General features: G+C 38.5%; 1 protein-coding gene across 8 annotated transcripts in view; it reads left to right on the top strand.

The window, feature by feature from the left end:
* Positions 1-16,402, top strand: part of CDK7 (cyclin dependent kinase 7) — a 52,104-nt gene that overhangs the window by 8,710 nt on the left and 26,992 nt on the right. For 7 of the 8 annotated variants that reach the window (XR_014147146.1, XM_081826804.1, XM_081826803.1 and 4 more), the window contains exons 5-10: positions 289-357; positions 2,512-2,622; positions 3,706-3,824; positions 5,074-5,173; positions 12,529-12,615; positions 14,117-14,266. Coding sequence is in view for 7 of the 8 variants with exons in the window: in XM_081826804.1 (XP_081682930.1) it covers positions 289-357; positions 2,512-2,622; positions 3,706-3,824; positions 5,074-5,173; positions 12,529-12,615; positions 14,117-14,266 (636 nt within the window). In the remaining variant the exon portion in view is untranslated. The remainder of the gene's footprint in view (positions 1-288; positions 358-2,511; positions 2,623-3,705; positions 3,825-5,073; positions 5,174-12,528; positions 12,616-14,116; positions 14,267-16,402) is intronic. The other variant, XM_081826807.1, reaches the window with a different exon arrangement.

Below are 16,402 nucleotides of genomic sequence, written 5' to 3'. Positions count from 1 at the left end.
CCTCCCCCTGCTTGTGCTCTCTGTCTTGCTCTCTCAAATAAATAAAGAAAATCTTTAAAAAAAATAAAGTTTAGTATTTTTGTGCTTCAAATTACTAATTCCTAGCAAGAAAAAGGATAAATGTCAAATTTAATAAAATAATTCAAATTTAGCAGGGAATTATCAGCAGGCCACATGCTTGTTTAAATTTTTAAAGATTACTTTAGTTGGTATAATATTTTTGAGTGTTTTATGGAAAAATCACATTTTATTTATTTATTTATTTATTTATTTATTTTTGCTTTGCAGCTCCTTGATGCTTTTGGACATAAATCTAATATTAGCCTTGTCTTTGATTTTATGGAAACTGATCTAGAGGTAAGATTAAGATTCCCAGAGGACTTTCTTTTCTCTTTTTATCAAAAGAGAACCTAAATGTTTATTTCCTTTTCTCTTCTGAATCATTTAGCCCAGTGTTAAATATAGAGATTGGGATTTCAAAGCATTTCTGTCTGCCAAGTTCCCTATACCTTTATTGACATTATTTTTAAAGAAATGAATATTAGGCCTTTGAGAATTTAGAGTTCCTTTTCCATATTATCACAGAATATCCTCCTTTTGAAAACCAAGTTTTTTGTTTTATTTTTGAGAAAATAAGATCTTATGCTTTTCCTTAATACTAATTGAATCTCAAAAACTGACAATTCAAGGATGTTGAACAACTGAAATTCTCATACAGTGCTGGTGAGAATGCAAAATGGTGCAGCCAGTTTGGAAAATAGTTTGGCAGTTTCTTAAACAGTTAAATACACAGCTAAAGAACGATCTGGCCATACCACTGCCAGGTGTTTATCTAAGAGAAACCAAAATATGTCTACACAGAAATCAGTTGGTACATAGATGTTCAGCTTTATTCATTATTGCCCAAACTGGAAACAATTCAAATACCTTTCATCTAGTGAATGTATAAACAAACTGTGGTATAGCTATAAAATGGAATACTGTTTGGGGATAAAAAGAAATGAACTGCCCATACATAAAATAGTATAGAGGAATCTCAAATGTATTGTGCTAAATGAAAGAACTCAGGCTCAAAAGGCTATATATTGTATGATTCCATTTATATGATGTTCTGGAAAAGGTGAAGCTAAAGAAACAGATCAGATCAGTGGTGGCCAGGGTTGGGAGTAGAAGAAAGTATTGGGTATAGAGGGGCCTGAGGTGATTGGGGTGGGGGTGGGAGTTAAAGAACTCTATCTTGATTATGGTAGTGGTTACACAACTGGATGTCTTTGTTAAAACTCATGGAACTCTGCACTGAAAAGGGCATATTTTGCCTAAATCTGATTTCTTTCTTTTCTTTTTTTTTTGTAAATGGGATTGTTCTCTTAATTTCTCTCTCTCTCTTTTTTTTTTAAAGATTTTATTTATTTGACAGATAGAGACATAGCAAGAGAGGGAACACAAGAAAGGGGAGTGGGGAGAGGGAGAAGCAGGCTTCCTGCCGAGCAGGGAGCCCGATGCGGGGCTCGATCCCAGGACTCTGGGATCATGACCTGAGCCGAAGGCAGATGCTTAACGGCTGAGCCACCCAGGCGCCCCTCTTTTAATTTCTCTTACTGTTACTTCATTATTAGTATATAGAAATGCAACAGATTTCTGTATATTGATTTTGTATCTTGCAACCTTACTGAATTCATTGATCAGTTCTAGTGGTTTTTTTGGTGGAGTTTTTAGCGTTTTCTATATAAATCATTGTCATCTACAAATAGTGAAAGTTTTACTTCTTTACAATTTGGATACCTTTTATCTAAATCTGATTTCTAAAAGAAAATGGGAACTTTTAGCTAATATAACTTGTAAGTTTAGGAATAAACTGGCTTTAAGCACAGTTCTCAGATAATGCCATGAGAACTCAGTCTTGCACTTTAACTCAGCTCTGTTTTCTTCTTTGTTTCCCCTTCCTTCATGGGCATAATTTCTCAATATAGTGGCTCAGGCACCTCATGCTTATATCCTTAAGAGTTTAATAATCTGTAAGGAAAGAAGGTGATTTGTTCGCTTTGATTCTAGCAGAAGTATTTGGCCTGTTTGATTAGCTCGGCTTGGATCACATGTCCATCCCTAAACCAATCTTCTGGACAGTAGGCTTCAGTGTGGTGGTTGGCTATGCGGGAGTCATGTATCTACCTCTAGAGGCCACAGGTCGTGGTCAGTCCTATTTTAACCAGGTGGTTTCTCAGAGGAATGCTGAATGCTATTATCAGAAGGGGCTGTACATCGTCAGGCGAGCAAAACAACAGATGTTCAGTATGTTAGTGCCTTTTACAAAGAAGTAAGAGAGAAAGCACCAGGAGAGATACTTTCCCTAACCATATAACTGGAAATTCTGACAGTGCCTCCTAAGGGGAGAGTTAGGCAGTGTTTCTTGAGATTCTCCTGTATGGTAGATAAATTCATTTTATGTCTGTATGTGATTTTATATGGTGTGATTTATTTGGAATAATTGTATATTATGTACTGGATTTACAGGTTATAATAAAGGATAATAGTCTTGTGCTGACACCATCACACATCAAAGCCTACATGCTGATGACTCTTCAAGGGTTAGAATATTTACATCAACATTGGATTCTACATAGGGTAAGGTTTTTAACCAAGTATGATTGATTCTTTATGTTTTAGTCAAGTTTTATATAGTCAATTATTACATAAATAGTCTAAATATGTATATTGTTAAAATAAAAATAGAGCCAGGCCATTTTTTCCCACCTTCCTCTGGGTGTTCCCTTCAGTTGTTCCACCAGGTGGTGACATGAAGACTCTAAAATACTATGTAAAATTTAGAAATGGAAGAGACCCAGTTCTTCATTTTTTTCATAGGTGAAGAGCTAAGTTGCTACATCACCTGACCAAGGTTACATATATTTTTTCAAGGTCAGTAGCTGGTAACTGACAGAGTATTGGAATCTACATTTTTGGCTTTAAGTCCGGTGTTCTTGTGCTATACTTATACTGTTGTGACAGAAAAAAAATATAGCAAGAGTCTGGATTAAATTATACAATGCTAAAATATTTTTAGAAAAAAAATATTTCTAGTAACTCTAAAATTTTATGAAGTAATGAAAGTTTCTGAAATGGTTGAGTCAATGTTAGAAACATTCAGCTATTGAAACAAGGCTGAAAATCTCAATGGGTAGATGTTCTTAGGCACTCTATTTAGATAAATCGCTAAGAATATATAATTTATAGTCCGTAATTCTCAGACCTTAAACTTGGAATCCCTTTTAGGTTCTTGTTAGTATCTTTTTAGTATAGATTTTGAGGAATATATTCCTCATCCTCTGTAAGTGCATAATATTTTTATTTACTGAAGTTAATATGTATTACTCTTAATAAATAGCAGCAACTGTTTATTGAGTTCTTAGTCACTACAGTAGGCTCTTTATAGAAAAATGTTAAATTTAATTCTCACAGCAACCCTATGAAGTAGGTAAATTGAAGCTCAGTGACCCAAGATCTTGATCCAAGGTCTCACTAAGTAATATAACCAATCTTATTTTGCTTTGGTAAGATTTTAACGTCAATGAAAAAAATACTGATTATTGTTTAAATTTTGGGTTTTACCCTATTTTTTGCAAAGTTTAAAGTGAAGCCAACTAAATATATCATTATGGTATTCTCTCTCACCTGCTTACTTGTTTATTTAAAACCTCAATGATACAGGATCTAAAACCAAACAACTTGTTGCTAGATGAAAATGGAGTTCTAAAACTGGCAGATTTTGGCCTGGCCAAATCATTTGGGAGCCCCAATAGAGCTTATACTCATCAGGTTGTAACCAGGTAAGAATCACTTAAAAAATTGAAAATTTATATTGTGCAGGATTAATTTGTTTTTTAATTTTTTAAAGATTTTATTTATTTATGAGCATGAGCATGGGGGAAGAGGGAGAGGGAGATGCAGACTCCCTGCTAAGCAGGGAGTCTGATGTGGGACTTGATCCCAGGACCCTGAGATCATGACCTGAGCAGAAGACAGACGTTTAACCCAACTGAGCCACCCAGCCATCCCTGTTTGGCTTTTTTTTGTTTTAAGTAAGCTCTATGTAGGCCTAAGGTGGAGTTTGAACTCAGGACCCTGAGATCAAGAGTCACATGTTGTACCAACTGAGCCAGCCAGGCACCCCCTGCAAGGGTTTAAAAGGATAAGAAAATAGGAATTGGAGACAGTAAGAACAGACAGCTTTTCAGAATAACCAGAGAATGTGGAGGTAGCTGTTAGAGGAAGTTGGGCCTAAAGAAGTTTTTCTTGTTTGTTACTTTGTTTTTAGTTTATTTTTTAAGGCTGAAGAAATTATGGTATGTTCGAATGTTAGTGGGAAAAGTCTAGTGAAGAAGAAAACATTGATGTAGGAGACAGAGAATTTCAGTATCTTTGAAAATGGTACCATGCTACCTGGTTCCCCAAGTTGACATATTAGCATTAAAACAGTTTAGGACAGTTCATCTGTAGTTGGGAAAGGCAGACTGTGTGAATTATAAATGACCATAGGTGAGTCCATGGAAATTTTTTTTCTTTTTCCCTTTTTTTTTTTTCCCCATTTCTTTGATTTTTTTTCAGTGAAGTCAGAAGTAAGGTCATTGGCTTAGAGGAAGGATGGTGTTGAGAGTTTCAGGAGAGAGAAGGTGTTAATCATCTATGATTGGGAGAGTAAATGGACCAAGGATGTGTATAATCTTCAGTATAGAACTGCTTGTTTTTGTTTTGTTTTTTTAAGATTTTTTATTTATTTATTCATCAGAGAAGAGAGGCAGAGGCAGAGGGAAAAGCAGGCTCCCCATTGAGCAGGGCGCCCGATGCAGGACTCGAGCCCAGGACCTGGGATCATGACCCGAACCAAAGGCAGACGCTTAACCAACTGAACCACCCAGGAGCCCTGGAACTGCTTGGTTTTATAGCCAGTTTTTCTTGAGTTAATATATCCATAAAAGTGAATTTCATCAGTGGGATGATGTTTTGCTGAGGAGTTTTCTCCAAGAAATACTTTAATAATTCCATTTTAAGATTACATTATTTCTTTTTGTTCTTCAGGTGGTATCGGGCCCCTGAGTTACTCTTTGGAGCTAGAATGTATGGTGTAGGTGTGGACATGTGGGCTGTTGGCTGTATATTAGCAGAGCTGCTTCTAAGGGTAAGTCTAGGATTGATGTATACACTACAATATTGTAATAGCTATTTGTATAACTTGTGTAAGAATTATCTTCCCATAGATAATTCTTAGAGAGGAGCACCATTCTTCCAAAAATGGCCAAAAAACAGACCATTTTAAAAAAAAGCCACCTCCTCCAAAGCAAACCTTTTTGTTAATGTTAGATGAGAAGACCTCTCATTGAGGACAATAAAGATTTTATTATAACTCGTTTCTATAATCTAAAATAAAATTATAATAAAACTCATCAGGCTGTAATATTGTAACATCTTTGCTGTAACTAAAAGTGTTAGGATGCACTTTTGTAGTCCTGGGACTTTTTTTGTTTGGGGCTGTTAAAAATTACACTTTAGGAGATATGTAACACCAGCCACCACAGCTGCATTCTCAGCAGAGTGTGTGTAAGATTATTTTAGTTCTGTTCAAACTAAGTAGATGTGGTGGTCCTGTAGCATTTCTCTGGACTGGAACCATCTTAAAATAAAACATCGTCTCGCTACCCGCACTGGAGATAAAGATGGTGCCTTAGAGACTTTTCTTGAGCTATAAAGTTTAGTTTAGCCTTTCTGAATGATGAAGGCAAAGGAATATTGGGGAATCCTTCTGAAGCTGAGAGTGTTTTCCTCCCTGCCTTCCAGTTTCCAACCCCTACTCTTCTCCTCAAGTGATATGTATTTAAAGAAATGTGAACCCGAGACATAAAAATACAGGTTTTTAGTTCCTTGAACACAGAAAATAGCTTCTATATGCCACAAAGAAAAGTTACCTTCTCAAACATCTTTTTTAGTTTGGTGTGAGTTCTCTGCATCATTTGGAGAAGCTTGCTCCTCTGGGTGCTTGCAGAAGAAACACACATTTAGATTTGAAGATGAATAGTAATCCCTGTGCTAGTGATGGGTCCTGTGGATGAGCTGTGTGACAGCTCTGCTACTCACGAAAACACAGAGTTTACATTTGAGAATCTGTCAGCTCCCCCAAACACAGTTCATTCATTACCAAGATATAACCATAGCCCCTGGGGCACCTGGATGGCTCAGTCGTTGGGTGTCTGCCTTCGGCTCAGGTCATGATCCCAGGGTCCTGGGATCGAGCCCTGCATCAGGGTCCCTGCTCTGCGGGAAGCCTGCTTCTCCCTCTCCCACTCCCCCTGCTTGTGTTCCCTCTCTCACTGTGTCTCTCTCTGTCAAATAAATAAAATCTTTAAAAAAAAAATAGCCCCTAATGTTATGAATTATCATTCCATTGAGAAAGTAAGTGGAGAGAGACAAGTTAAAAATGAACAGGGGCGCCTGGGTGGCTCAATCATTAAGCGTCTGCCTTCGGCTCAGGTCATGATCCCGGGGTCCTGGGATCGAGCCCCACATCGGGCTCCTTGCTCGGCAGGGAGTCTGCTTGGAGCTCTCCCACTCCTCCTGCTTGTTCCCTCTCTTGCTGTCTCTCTCTCTCTCTGTCAATTAAATAAATAAATAAAATCTTTAAAAAAAAAAAAAAACAGGTTGGAGGGGCACCTTAGTGTCTCAGTTAAGTGTCCGACTCTTGATTTCAGTTCAGTTCATTATCTTAGGGTCGTGTGGAGCCTGCTTGGGATTCTCTTTCTCTCTCTACCCCTCCCCACCCTTGTCCCGCTGTTCACACTCTCTTTCATTCTTTTTTTTTTAAGATTTTATTTATTTGAGAGAGAGAGTACTAGCAGGGGTGAGGGGCAGAGGGAGAGGGAGAACAGATTCCCTGCTGAGCAGGGAGCCTGATGTGGGACTCAATGCCAGGACCCTGGGATCATGAGCTGAAGGCGGCTGCTTAACCGACTGAGCCACCCAGGCGGCCAAGTGATAATTATATCTTAAAGATTTTCAATATGGCAGGGCAAAAACTCCCCCCTCACCCTTATAAATTATCTTGAAAAAGGTATATAAATGCCATGTTTGAAACTAGGAGATGCCCATAATACTATGCCAGAAGATGTAAAACCAGAAATGAAGGCGGCTTAAATTTTACAGATAAAGAAGCCAGTTTTGGCTAGAGGCAGTTTTGGCTTGGCACACAGAATGCTAAAGTTGCTTAGTTATTGAGAAGCACCTGTGATCATTGATGACAATAATGAGGTATAAGACTAAAAACTGGGTTGGTCAAAAAAAAATTGTATATGGGCCGTTAATACCAGGGTCCCTCTACACAGCTAGGTCACTTCCCTTTGTCCAACTGTACTTCCACCTTATTTATACCTCCACTAGAGACAGGTTTATTTTCTAAAGAAATTGAAACACAAATCTCCAGACATAGCCATTCTTAGACACAGTGGAGGATGTGGGTGAAAACATGCAAATTACATAAAAGTCTGTATACTGAACAGTAAAACCTTCAATGTAGGTCCCTGCTCAGCTCCCAGAACGCTGGTAGCCTTTATAATAAGCTGTAGTAACTCTTTAACCCAGGCAAAAGATTAGAGGATCCTTTACTGGAAGAACTGAGTGGCCCCAGAGAATAGATCCACAGATAACTGGCATTAAACTCCCCACCCAGTCTTTCTAGAGAAAGCCTCTGAGTTCTAATCAATGTTTTTAATACCTTACCCTTGAATGGTTAGTCAGTGATTACCACATAGTTATCAAGGATTTCCAGATACTTAATGAAGGCTTCCAGCATGTAGGAATTATAAGGTAATTGGCAAGGATCATTAGATATGGGATGCCTGGGTGGCTCAGTCGGTTAAGTGTCTGCCTTCAGCACAGGTCATGATCCCAGGGTCCCGCTCCGGCTCCCTGCTCAGCGGGGAGTCTGCTTCTCCCTCTCCCTCTGCCCCTCTCCCTGCTCATGCTCTCTCTCTCACTCTCTTTCAAATAAATAAAATCTTTTAAAAAATAAATAAAAAAGAAACTTGGGAAAAATAGGTAGCAGGAGAAAATTAACCCTCCACCCCTACCACACCTTCAGAGAACTAAGAGAATATACTGCATCTGTAAAACAAGAACATGATGCTCTATTACTAAAGGAACAGTCAAAGAATAAGGGATACTTGAAAATTTCCACATAGGGTAACTAAAAGCAAATAGAAACAGTGGAAAGATTGGAAAATTAGCTAAAGAATTCTTTCATCAAGTAGGACCAAAAAATAAAACTAGCAGATTGATCCAGGATTGATCCTAGAATATAACAAAAAAGAACAAAGAAAATGTAAGATAGGAAATTCACAAGACAATAGCTCAGCATTGGTGGATATGAATTGACTTAAAGTGCCAAAAAGACTGCATGGTGAATGAAAAAAGACCCATGCCAAGGCATATTGTGAAATTTCAGGGTACCAGAGTATAAGAAAAATACTTTATTTCCACAGAGAGGAAAACCAGAGAGCTTACATAGAAACCATAATGAAGGATTAGGGAAAAGAATGGCATCTGACTTCTCAATAGTAACACTGAAATCTGGAAGACAATAGAACACATTGTGGAGGAAAATAATTTTCAACCTAGAATTTTGTGCCCTTTTGTATTTTCAGTTAGCTTTGAGAATAAATACAATTTATAACACTAAAAATTTTACATCTGCTTCCTTTCTTAGGAATTTATTGGAAGCTGTGCTCACTATTACATGACAGTAAATCAAGAGAAAGATGTGGGATCCCGAGGGGCGCCTGAGTGGCTCAGTAGGTTAACCGTCTGCCTTTGGCTCAGGTCATGATCCCAGAGTCCTGGGATTGAGCCCCATGTTGGGCTCCCTGCTCAGTGCGGAACCTGCTTCTCCCTCTCCTCCCCACCTGTGTGCTCTCTGTCACTGTCCCTCTCTCTCCAATAAATAAAATCTTTAAAAAAAAAAAAAAAGAAAGATGTAGGATCCCAAGAACATGAGATTGAGTACAGAAAAGGGGTGAATAGAATTCCTCATTTAATAGTGAAAGGAAGTTCTGAGGAAGCAGGTGTGCATCAGGCCTAGAAAGCAACTAGTCCAGATTGAAGCAGAAGGGATGAGAGTTTCAGCAGGGGAGTCTCTGGGGAGAAAAATGAGCCTCAGTGTGCCCACCAACAAGCTTCAACAGTTTTTAACACATGACCAGCTTTATTTTATAATTCTCTTACACCACATTTTTTTTTTGCCACAAATCCCAGATATGCTATTTTCTTCATACTACTATGTCTCTAAAAGATAAGATTTTTTTTTATTATGACTACAATACCATTATCATCTCAAGAAAAAGAAGGATGATAAATCAATACCAGTCCGTGTTTAGATTTCCCACTTTTTCTCATAAATGTCTTTTATAGTTGGTTTATTCAAGTTGAGATCCATGATTTTACATCATGGGACGCCTCACTGGCTCAGTTGGAGGAGTGTGTGATTTTTTTTTTTTTTTAAGATTTATCTAGAGAGACAGCGTGAGCAGGAGGGGCAGAGGAAAAGAGAGAATCTCATGCAGACTCCATGCTGAGTGCAGAGCCCAATGCAGGGCTTGATCTCACAAACCTGAGATCACAACCTGAGCTGAAACCAAGAGTCGGACACTTAACTGACTGCCACACAGGCACCTTGGAGTGTGTGACTCTTAATCTCAGGATCATGAGTTTGAGCCCCACATTGGGTATAGAGATTATGTAAATAAATACTAAAAAAAAAAATTTTTTTTTTTACATCATACTAAAACACCCATCCTTAAAATCTGATTAAATTGCCAGCTTGCCCACAAAATTATAAGGCTATGATGATGAGTGTCCCTTTCTTCAGATCTTTTTTTTTTAAGATTTTATTTATTTATTTGAGAGAGCACAAGTGGAGAGGGGAGCAAAAGGAAAGGGAGCTCAACACGGGGCTCGATCCCAGGAACCTGGAATCGTGACCTGAGCTGAAGGCAGATGCTTAACCGATTGAGCCACCCAGGCCCCCCTCTTCAGATCTTACAGTACAATTTACTTTAGTTGTCTGCAAAGTAGGAGATTATCTTTTGAAGTATGAGAAGAAAATATTAGCATGCCTAAAAATAGTCATGCAGTGTTAATTTCAGGTTTCTTTTTTTGGGTGCACATTTCATATATACATAATAGTCCAGTGTTATACATAGGGATTGTATTAAATCTGGATCCAGTCAGAAAATAGAAACCACATATTAAAGAGGGAAGTTTAATATTAAGAGTTAACTATGATTAGCTGTTGGAATAATGAAGGATTGACTAATAAAAAGTAAAGAGAGGGGTTCTTGGGTGGTGCGTTTGGTTAAGTGTCTGACTCCTGGTTTCTGCCAGGTTGCAATCTCAGGTATTGGACTCTGTGCTCAACACTGAGTCTGCTTAAGACTCTCTCTCCATCTGCCTACCCGCCCCCCCCACGAGTGCAAGTTCTGTCTCTCGCTAAAATAAATAAATCTTAAAAAGAAAGCAAGCAAAGAGAATATTTTAAAGAATATATGAATAGTCAAAAGGAGCAGCCACCCTAGGACTGAGAGCACCCAAGGAAGAGGACGCTGGGACTGAGACCTTGGAAAGGGCACAGTGTGGCACACTGGATGATAGAAAAGTTGCTGTAGAGCTGTGTTGGCAGAACTTGTTGAAAATCTGTCCTCTTACATGCAGAGGAAAGCTATTCTGGGAGAGATGGTTTTCTGGAGGCACTCTGCTACACAACCCTCTGTAGAGGGAAGCGGCTCTGTGCACTGGGCACTGAAGAAGGTGCCCACCGTTATGGGAACCTGTTGCTAGAGAAGCTGAGAGTGCCCCAGGAGTCGACTGGGCATATAAGCTAGAACCAGGAAGCAGAAGTCTTCCTATAATGTTTCAGCTGCCAAAAGAAACACATTTAAAGGTCCACATCTGTTTTCTCAGAAAAGGCAAAAAGGGTGAGCTTGGAATAAATTGATAACTGGTAGAGTTAAATGCTTTTTTGACAGGGGTTGGTGGAGGTGGTGGTAGTGGTCCACAGTAATAGAAATGTTGGAAAGCTGGTACTTGATCTCATCTTCTCATTGAGTTGATAAACTTTCTCAAGGCCTCTAACAGTATGGAAGGCCTCTGTTATTCACAGAGCAAACTCTTTTTTACTCTCCTATGTATTTACGTAGATGTTTGAGAATGAATTGGGAAATAATGTCTGTGTATAGCAAGGATTTTAATTATTTATTAGTTTCTAATTTTTAACTTGTAATCACTTTTCCTTTTAAAGTTTGCATTATACCTCTTCAGAGAAATAGTATGCCAAGATATTATTTAAATAAGATTGTAGGGCGCCTGGGTGGCTCAGTTGGTTGGGCGACTGCCTTCGGCTCAGGTCATGATCCTGGAGTCCCTGGATCGAGTCCCACATCGGGCTCCCTGCTCGGCAGGGGGTCTGCTTCTCTCTCTGACCCTCTTCCCTCTTGTGCTCTCTGTCTCTCATTCTCTCTCTCTCAAATAAATAAACAAAATCTTTAAAAATAAAATAAAAATAAAATAAATAAAAAATAAAACAAAATAAATAAATAAATAAGATTGTAATATAGATGTTCTTCTGCCTGGCAACTGTTGCTCCTGTACTTTAGCTAGAATAGTTTTCCTCCGTCTTAACACTTTTCCTCTGGCTAACTCTCATCAGCTTTCTCTGCTGCTTCCTCTAGGAAGCCTTTCTTGACCTATTAGAGTGGGCTAGGTGCTGTTCTGTGTATGCTAGTATCCTGCTCTCACTGAAAACATCATCTGGCAGATGCCCCTTTAGTTGTATTACCAGCATTCCCTACATGCACCCTATGGGAGAGCAAGGACTGTCTTGTTCACTTTTTTTTAAGTATGCTCCATGCCCAATGTGGAGCCCAGTGTGGGGCTTGAACTTGCAACCCTGAGATCAAGACCTGAACTGAGATCAAAAGTTGGACACTCACCTGACTGAGCCACCCAAGCGTCCTTGTCTTGTTCCCTCTTTAAATGCCTAGGGTTTAATTAGTTAGCACAGTACCTGTTACATGGTGTTTATTAAAGATCTCTGGAGTGAATAAAATGGGAAACATGATGCTCTTTATTTGGTTAGCAGTGGTAGGATCCAGTGCCACATCTAGTATACCTCAGACTACATTTTGATTTTTGTTAAACAGTTTAGTTTTGTATTTTTTTTAAGATTTTATTTATTTAATAGCCAGAGTGAGACATAGCGAGAGGGGGAACACAAGTAGGGGGAGTGGGAGAGGGAGAAGCAGGCTTCCTGCTGAGCAGGGAGCCTGATGCAGGGCTCAATCCCAGGACCCTGGGATCATGACCTAAGCCGAAGGCAGACGCTTAACCGACTGAGCCACCCAGGTGCCCCACAGTTTAGGTTTTTTATTAAATTTATAGTATTATTTGTGTAACTATTATAAACCACCTTGAAATACCTGCATCTCACTCTTTCAGGTTCCTTTTTTGCCAGGAGATTCAGACCTTGATCAACTAACAAGAATATTTGAAACTTTGGGCACACCAACTGAGGAACAGTGGCCTGTAAGCCTTCATACATGTTCTTTGAAATTTAGTTAGGATTCTTCATGTTGATGTCATGTAGATATTACTTAAATGTATTCATTGTCTTAATTTACTAGTAATATATACTCTGAAAAATTTATATCAAATAGAAAGTTAAAATTGTGGTATACCGTCCAGCCTTCTTTGTACATGTTGCCCTTTCTCCATCCCAGTAGTTCCCATTCCAGGGTTAATCACTGTCAATTTGGTGGAAAGTCTCGCTATGAGGATACATATACAAGCACATAAACATAGAGTTGCATTTTCTGTCTTGTCTTAATAAAAATGGGATCATACCATATAATTGTTTTGCAACCAACTTGCTCTTTTTACTTAATATTTATTACTGACCTTTTTCTTTTTAACAGCTGCATGATAATTCATTTGATGGGTATTTCATGTTTATCAACATCTCGGTGGATTTAGGGTGTATTTATAGAATTTTCACCAACAGTTAAGATGTCTCAGTACCATGAATATTTTTTTTTTTTTTAAAGATTTTATTTATTTGAGAGAGAGAGAATGAGAGACAGAGAGCATGAGAGGGAGGAGGGTTAGAGGGAGAAGCAGACTCCCTGCCGAGCAGGGAGCCCGATGCGGGACTCGATCCTGGGACTCCAGGATCATGACCTGAGCCGAAGGCAGTCGCTTAACCAACTGAGCCACCCAGGAGGCGCCCCAGTACCATGAATATTTTTAACCCATTACCTTGTCTACAAAAAAGAAAAATCTTGGGTAAAATTTACACCAATTTAAGTTGCTAAATTTTATATATTATAGTTCAGTAAGATAATCTCACTTGTTCATTCTTAAAATTTTTATTTATTTGAGAAAAAGAGCACGAGGAAGGGGGTAGGGGGTCGGGGGTAGGGACAGAGAGAGAGGGAGAAGCAGACTCCCCACTGAGCAGGGAGCCTGATGCAGGACTCCATCCCAGGACCCTGAGATCATGACCTGAGCCAAGGGCAGACACCTAACTGACTGAGCCACTCAGGCACCCCTCACTTGTTTATTCTTAAATTAAAATTGTAAACCTTTAGATTTTCCTAACCCTATTACAGTCCATCTCCTGAGAATAAATACTAGAAAAGAGAAATTTTAATCAGACTCTACCTTCTGATTGAAACTGTGGTAAAAATTTTTTCAAGCTCTGAATAGCTATAGGAATCTCAGCAGGTGTTAGAGGAACCAGTTCAACCTTGCCATAGTGCCAAAATGTGGTCAATCAAGGTTTTGAAGTAAGTCATAGCAGCGTTCACAACACCAGGTCTTCTCCACAAGATTATGAACAAACTGGGCCATGGTTAGGATGGAAAGTCCAGTGCCCTGGATGGCCACTGAATCTGACCAAATGATTTCTGACAATGGTGCACAGCAATTCAATGGAAATCATTACATTCTCCATTTGACAGTTTTAGTTCTTCATTTCAGAACTATATGCCTTTCAATCCTTAAGTTTGAATTATAAATATTTTTACAGGACATGTGTAGTCTTCCAGATTTCGTGACATTTAAGAGTTTTCCTGGAATCCCGTTACAACACATCTTCATTGCAGCAGGAGACGACTTGCTAGATCTCATACAAGGCTTATTCTTATTTAACCCATGTACTCGAATTACAGCAACACAGGTATTTTAGCATATCTTTCTTATATTAGGAAATATGAGGATAATCTTAATTCTGGCATAGATAAAATAAAAGTAGAATTTCTTAAGATTTTCTGACATTCTTTAAGTACTGTAAAGATGTGTTTTTGTTTTAAGGAATAACAAATTTTATCTTGTCCCCAGGCTACAAGCTGTTCAGTCTGATATTAAATTACATCAAGCACACATAACAACAGGAGAATTTACTTTTGTTAAGGAACATATAAATATATATTTATTTCATAATTAATTGGCTTTCAAGTAGTTTACCTAGAGAAGAAAAAATAAGGGTTCTGTACTTGTTAAGATAATGGTTATTTCAATTAGGTTTGTGCTATCCTAATGCCAAAAGTGTATTGGTTTTTTTCCCCATGAAATACAGTCCCAGTATGCATCCTGATCATTGTCATAGTCAGAAAGTGATAATGGGGAAGAAAATAATACAGTTCTTTTCTTTTTTAAAGATTTTATTTATTTTATTTTATTTATTTATTTTTTTAGATTTTATTTATTTGAGAGAGAGACAGAGATAGTGAGATAGGACAAGTGGGGAGGAGAGGGAGAAGCAGGCTCCCCACAGAGCAGGGAGCCCGATGTGGGACTCAATCCCAGGACCCTGGGATCATGACCTGAGCCGAAGGCAGACGCTTAACGACTGAGCCACCCAGGCGCCCTAAAGATTTTATTTTTAAGTAATCTCTACACCCTATGTGGGGCTCGAACTCAAATCCCCGAGATCAAGAGCTGTGTGTGTGCTCTTGTGACTGAACGAGCCAGGCACCCCAAAAATCATATAGTTTTTTTCATTTTGTTTTTTGTTTTAAGGTTTTATTTATTTATTTGACAGAGCACAAGCAGGCAGAGCGGTAGACAGAGGGAGAGGGAGAAGTAGGCTCCCTGCTGAGCAGAGAGCCCAGGATGCAGCCTGATCCCAGGACCCCGGGATCATGACCTGAGCTGAAGGCAGACACTCAACCAACTGAGCAACCCAGGCACCCCGTATAGTTCTTAATACAACTTATGCTTACAAGAGATTGAAAGATACTGTAAATAGAACAAATACTGATACCCTTGTTTAAGGGAAATAAGAATCAAACTCAGAAAACATTAGGAAGACCAAGAATATCTGCTCTTATAAAAGAAGGGAGAAATGTTACCAAACAAAAAAATAAAAGCCCTGTGGATTGGGGGGCAAAATCCAATTTCTTTGTTTTCAAAACAAGCACAAAACAAAAAAGGATAATGTCACAAACACTTAAAATTGGAGCAGGGAAATGAAGGAATGCATCACAGTACAATGATTTGGCTTCATAAAGTAAGACTGATTAAAATGAAATGTCACAAGTTTTCATATCTAACAAATGATGTTAATGTACAATATACCAAGAATACAAAGTGGATTTTTTTTTCACTTAATTTTATTACAGACCACCAAATCACTGTTTACTACATTTATTTCTATAGGCCATTTCTTTTTGGCAGTACATGATGCTACATTAATACATACATGCTAGATATTTTACCATTAGAATACCTCGTTACCTTTCCATCCATACACATATATTTATTACCTCCATCATAAGAAACTTGAGACTAGGTCAGATTATCTAGAAAGTTGTTTTCATTAATAGTAAAACTCGAAATTTATAGAAAAATACTAGTTGTGACAACTTATGTGAGTTGTATTTTGATAGAATACATTTTTTAAAATGTGTTCTGGCTTTGTCAAATAAAATCTTTAAAGTAGTGTCTTTTTCTTATGGTAATGGAATTATCAGCTGATCTTAAGCTCTTATATGTCTATTTGTAGTAATGTGCTCATCTAAATTCTTGAAATTAATTTCGTTTTGGAAGTGGGGTATTCACATAATGTTTTTAATATTCCCAGAATTCTGGAGGTTAGATTTTCTTTTAAGATTTTTTTTGAACAGAGGGAGATCTAGTGAGAGAGGGAACACAAGCAGGGGGAGTGGGAGAGGGAGAAGCAGGCTTCCAGCCAAGCAGGGAGCCCGATGCGGGGCTCGATCCCAGGACCCTGGGATCATGACCCGAGCCGAAGGCAGACTCTTAACGACTGAGCCACCCAGGCGCCCCTGGAGGTTAGATTTCCTTAAACATG

This window comes from Leptonychotes weddellii, chromosome 7, assembly GCF_054177405.1.
Source record: "Leptonychotes weddellii isolate Sample4059 chromosome 7, ASM5417740v2, whole genome shotgun sequence".
NCBI classification, from domain to species: Eukaryota; Metazoa; Chordata; class Mammalia; order Carnivora; family Phocidae; genus Leptonychotes; species Leptonychotes weddellii.
The sequence above is the reverse complement of the archived record's forward strand: the minus strand, read 5'-3'. Positions and strand labels throughout refer to the sequence as shown.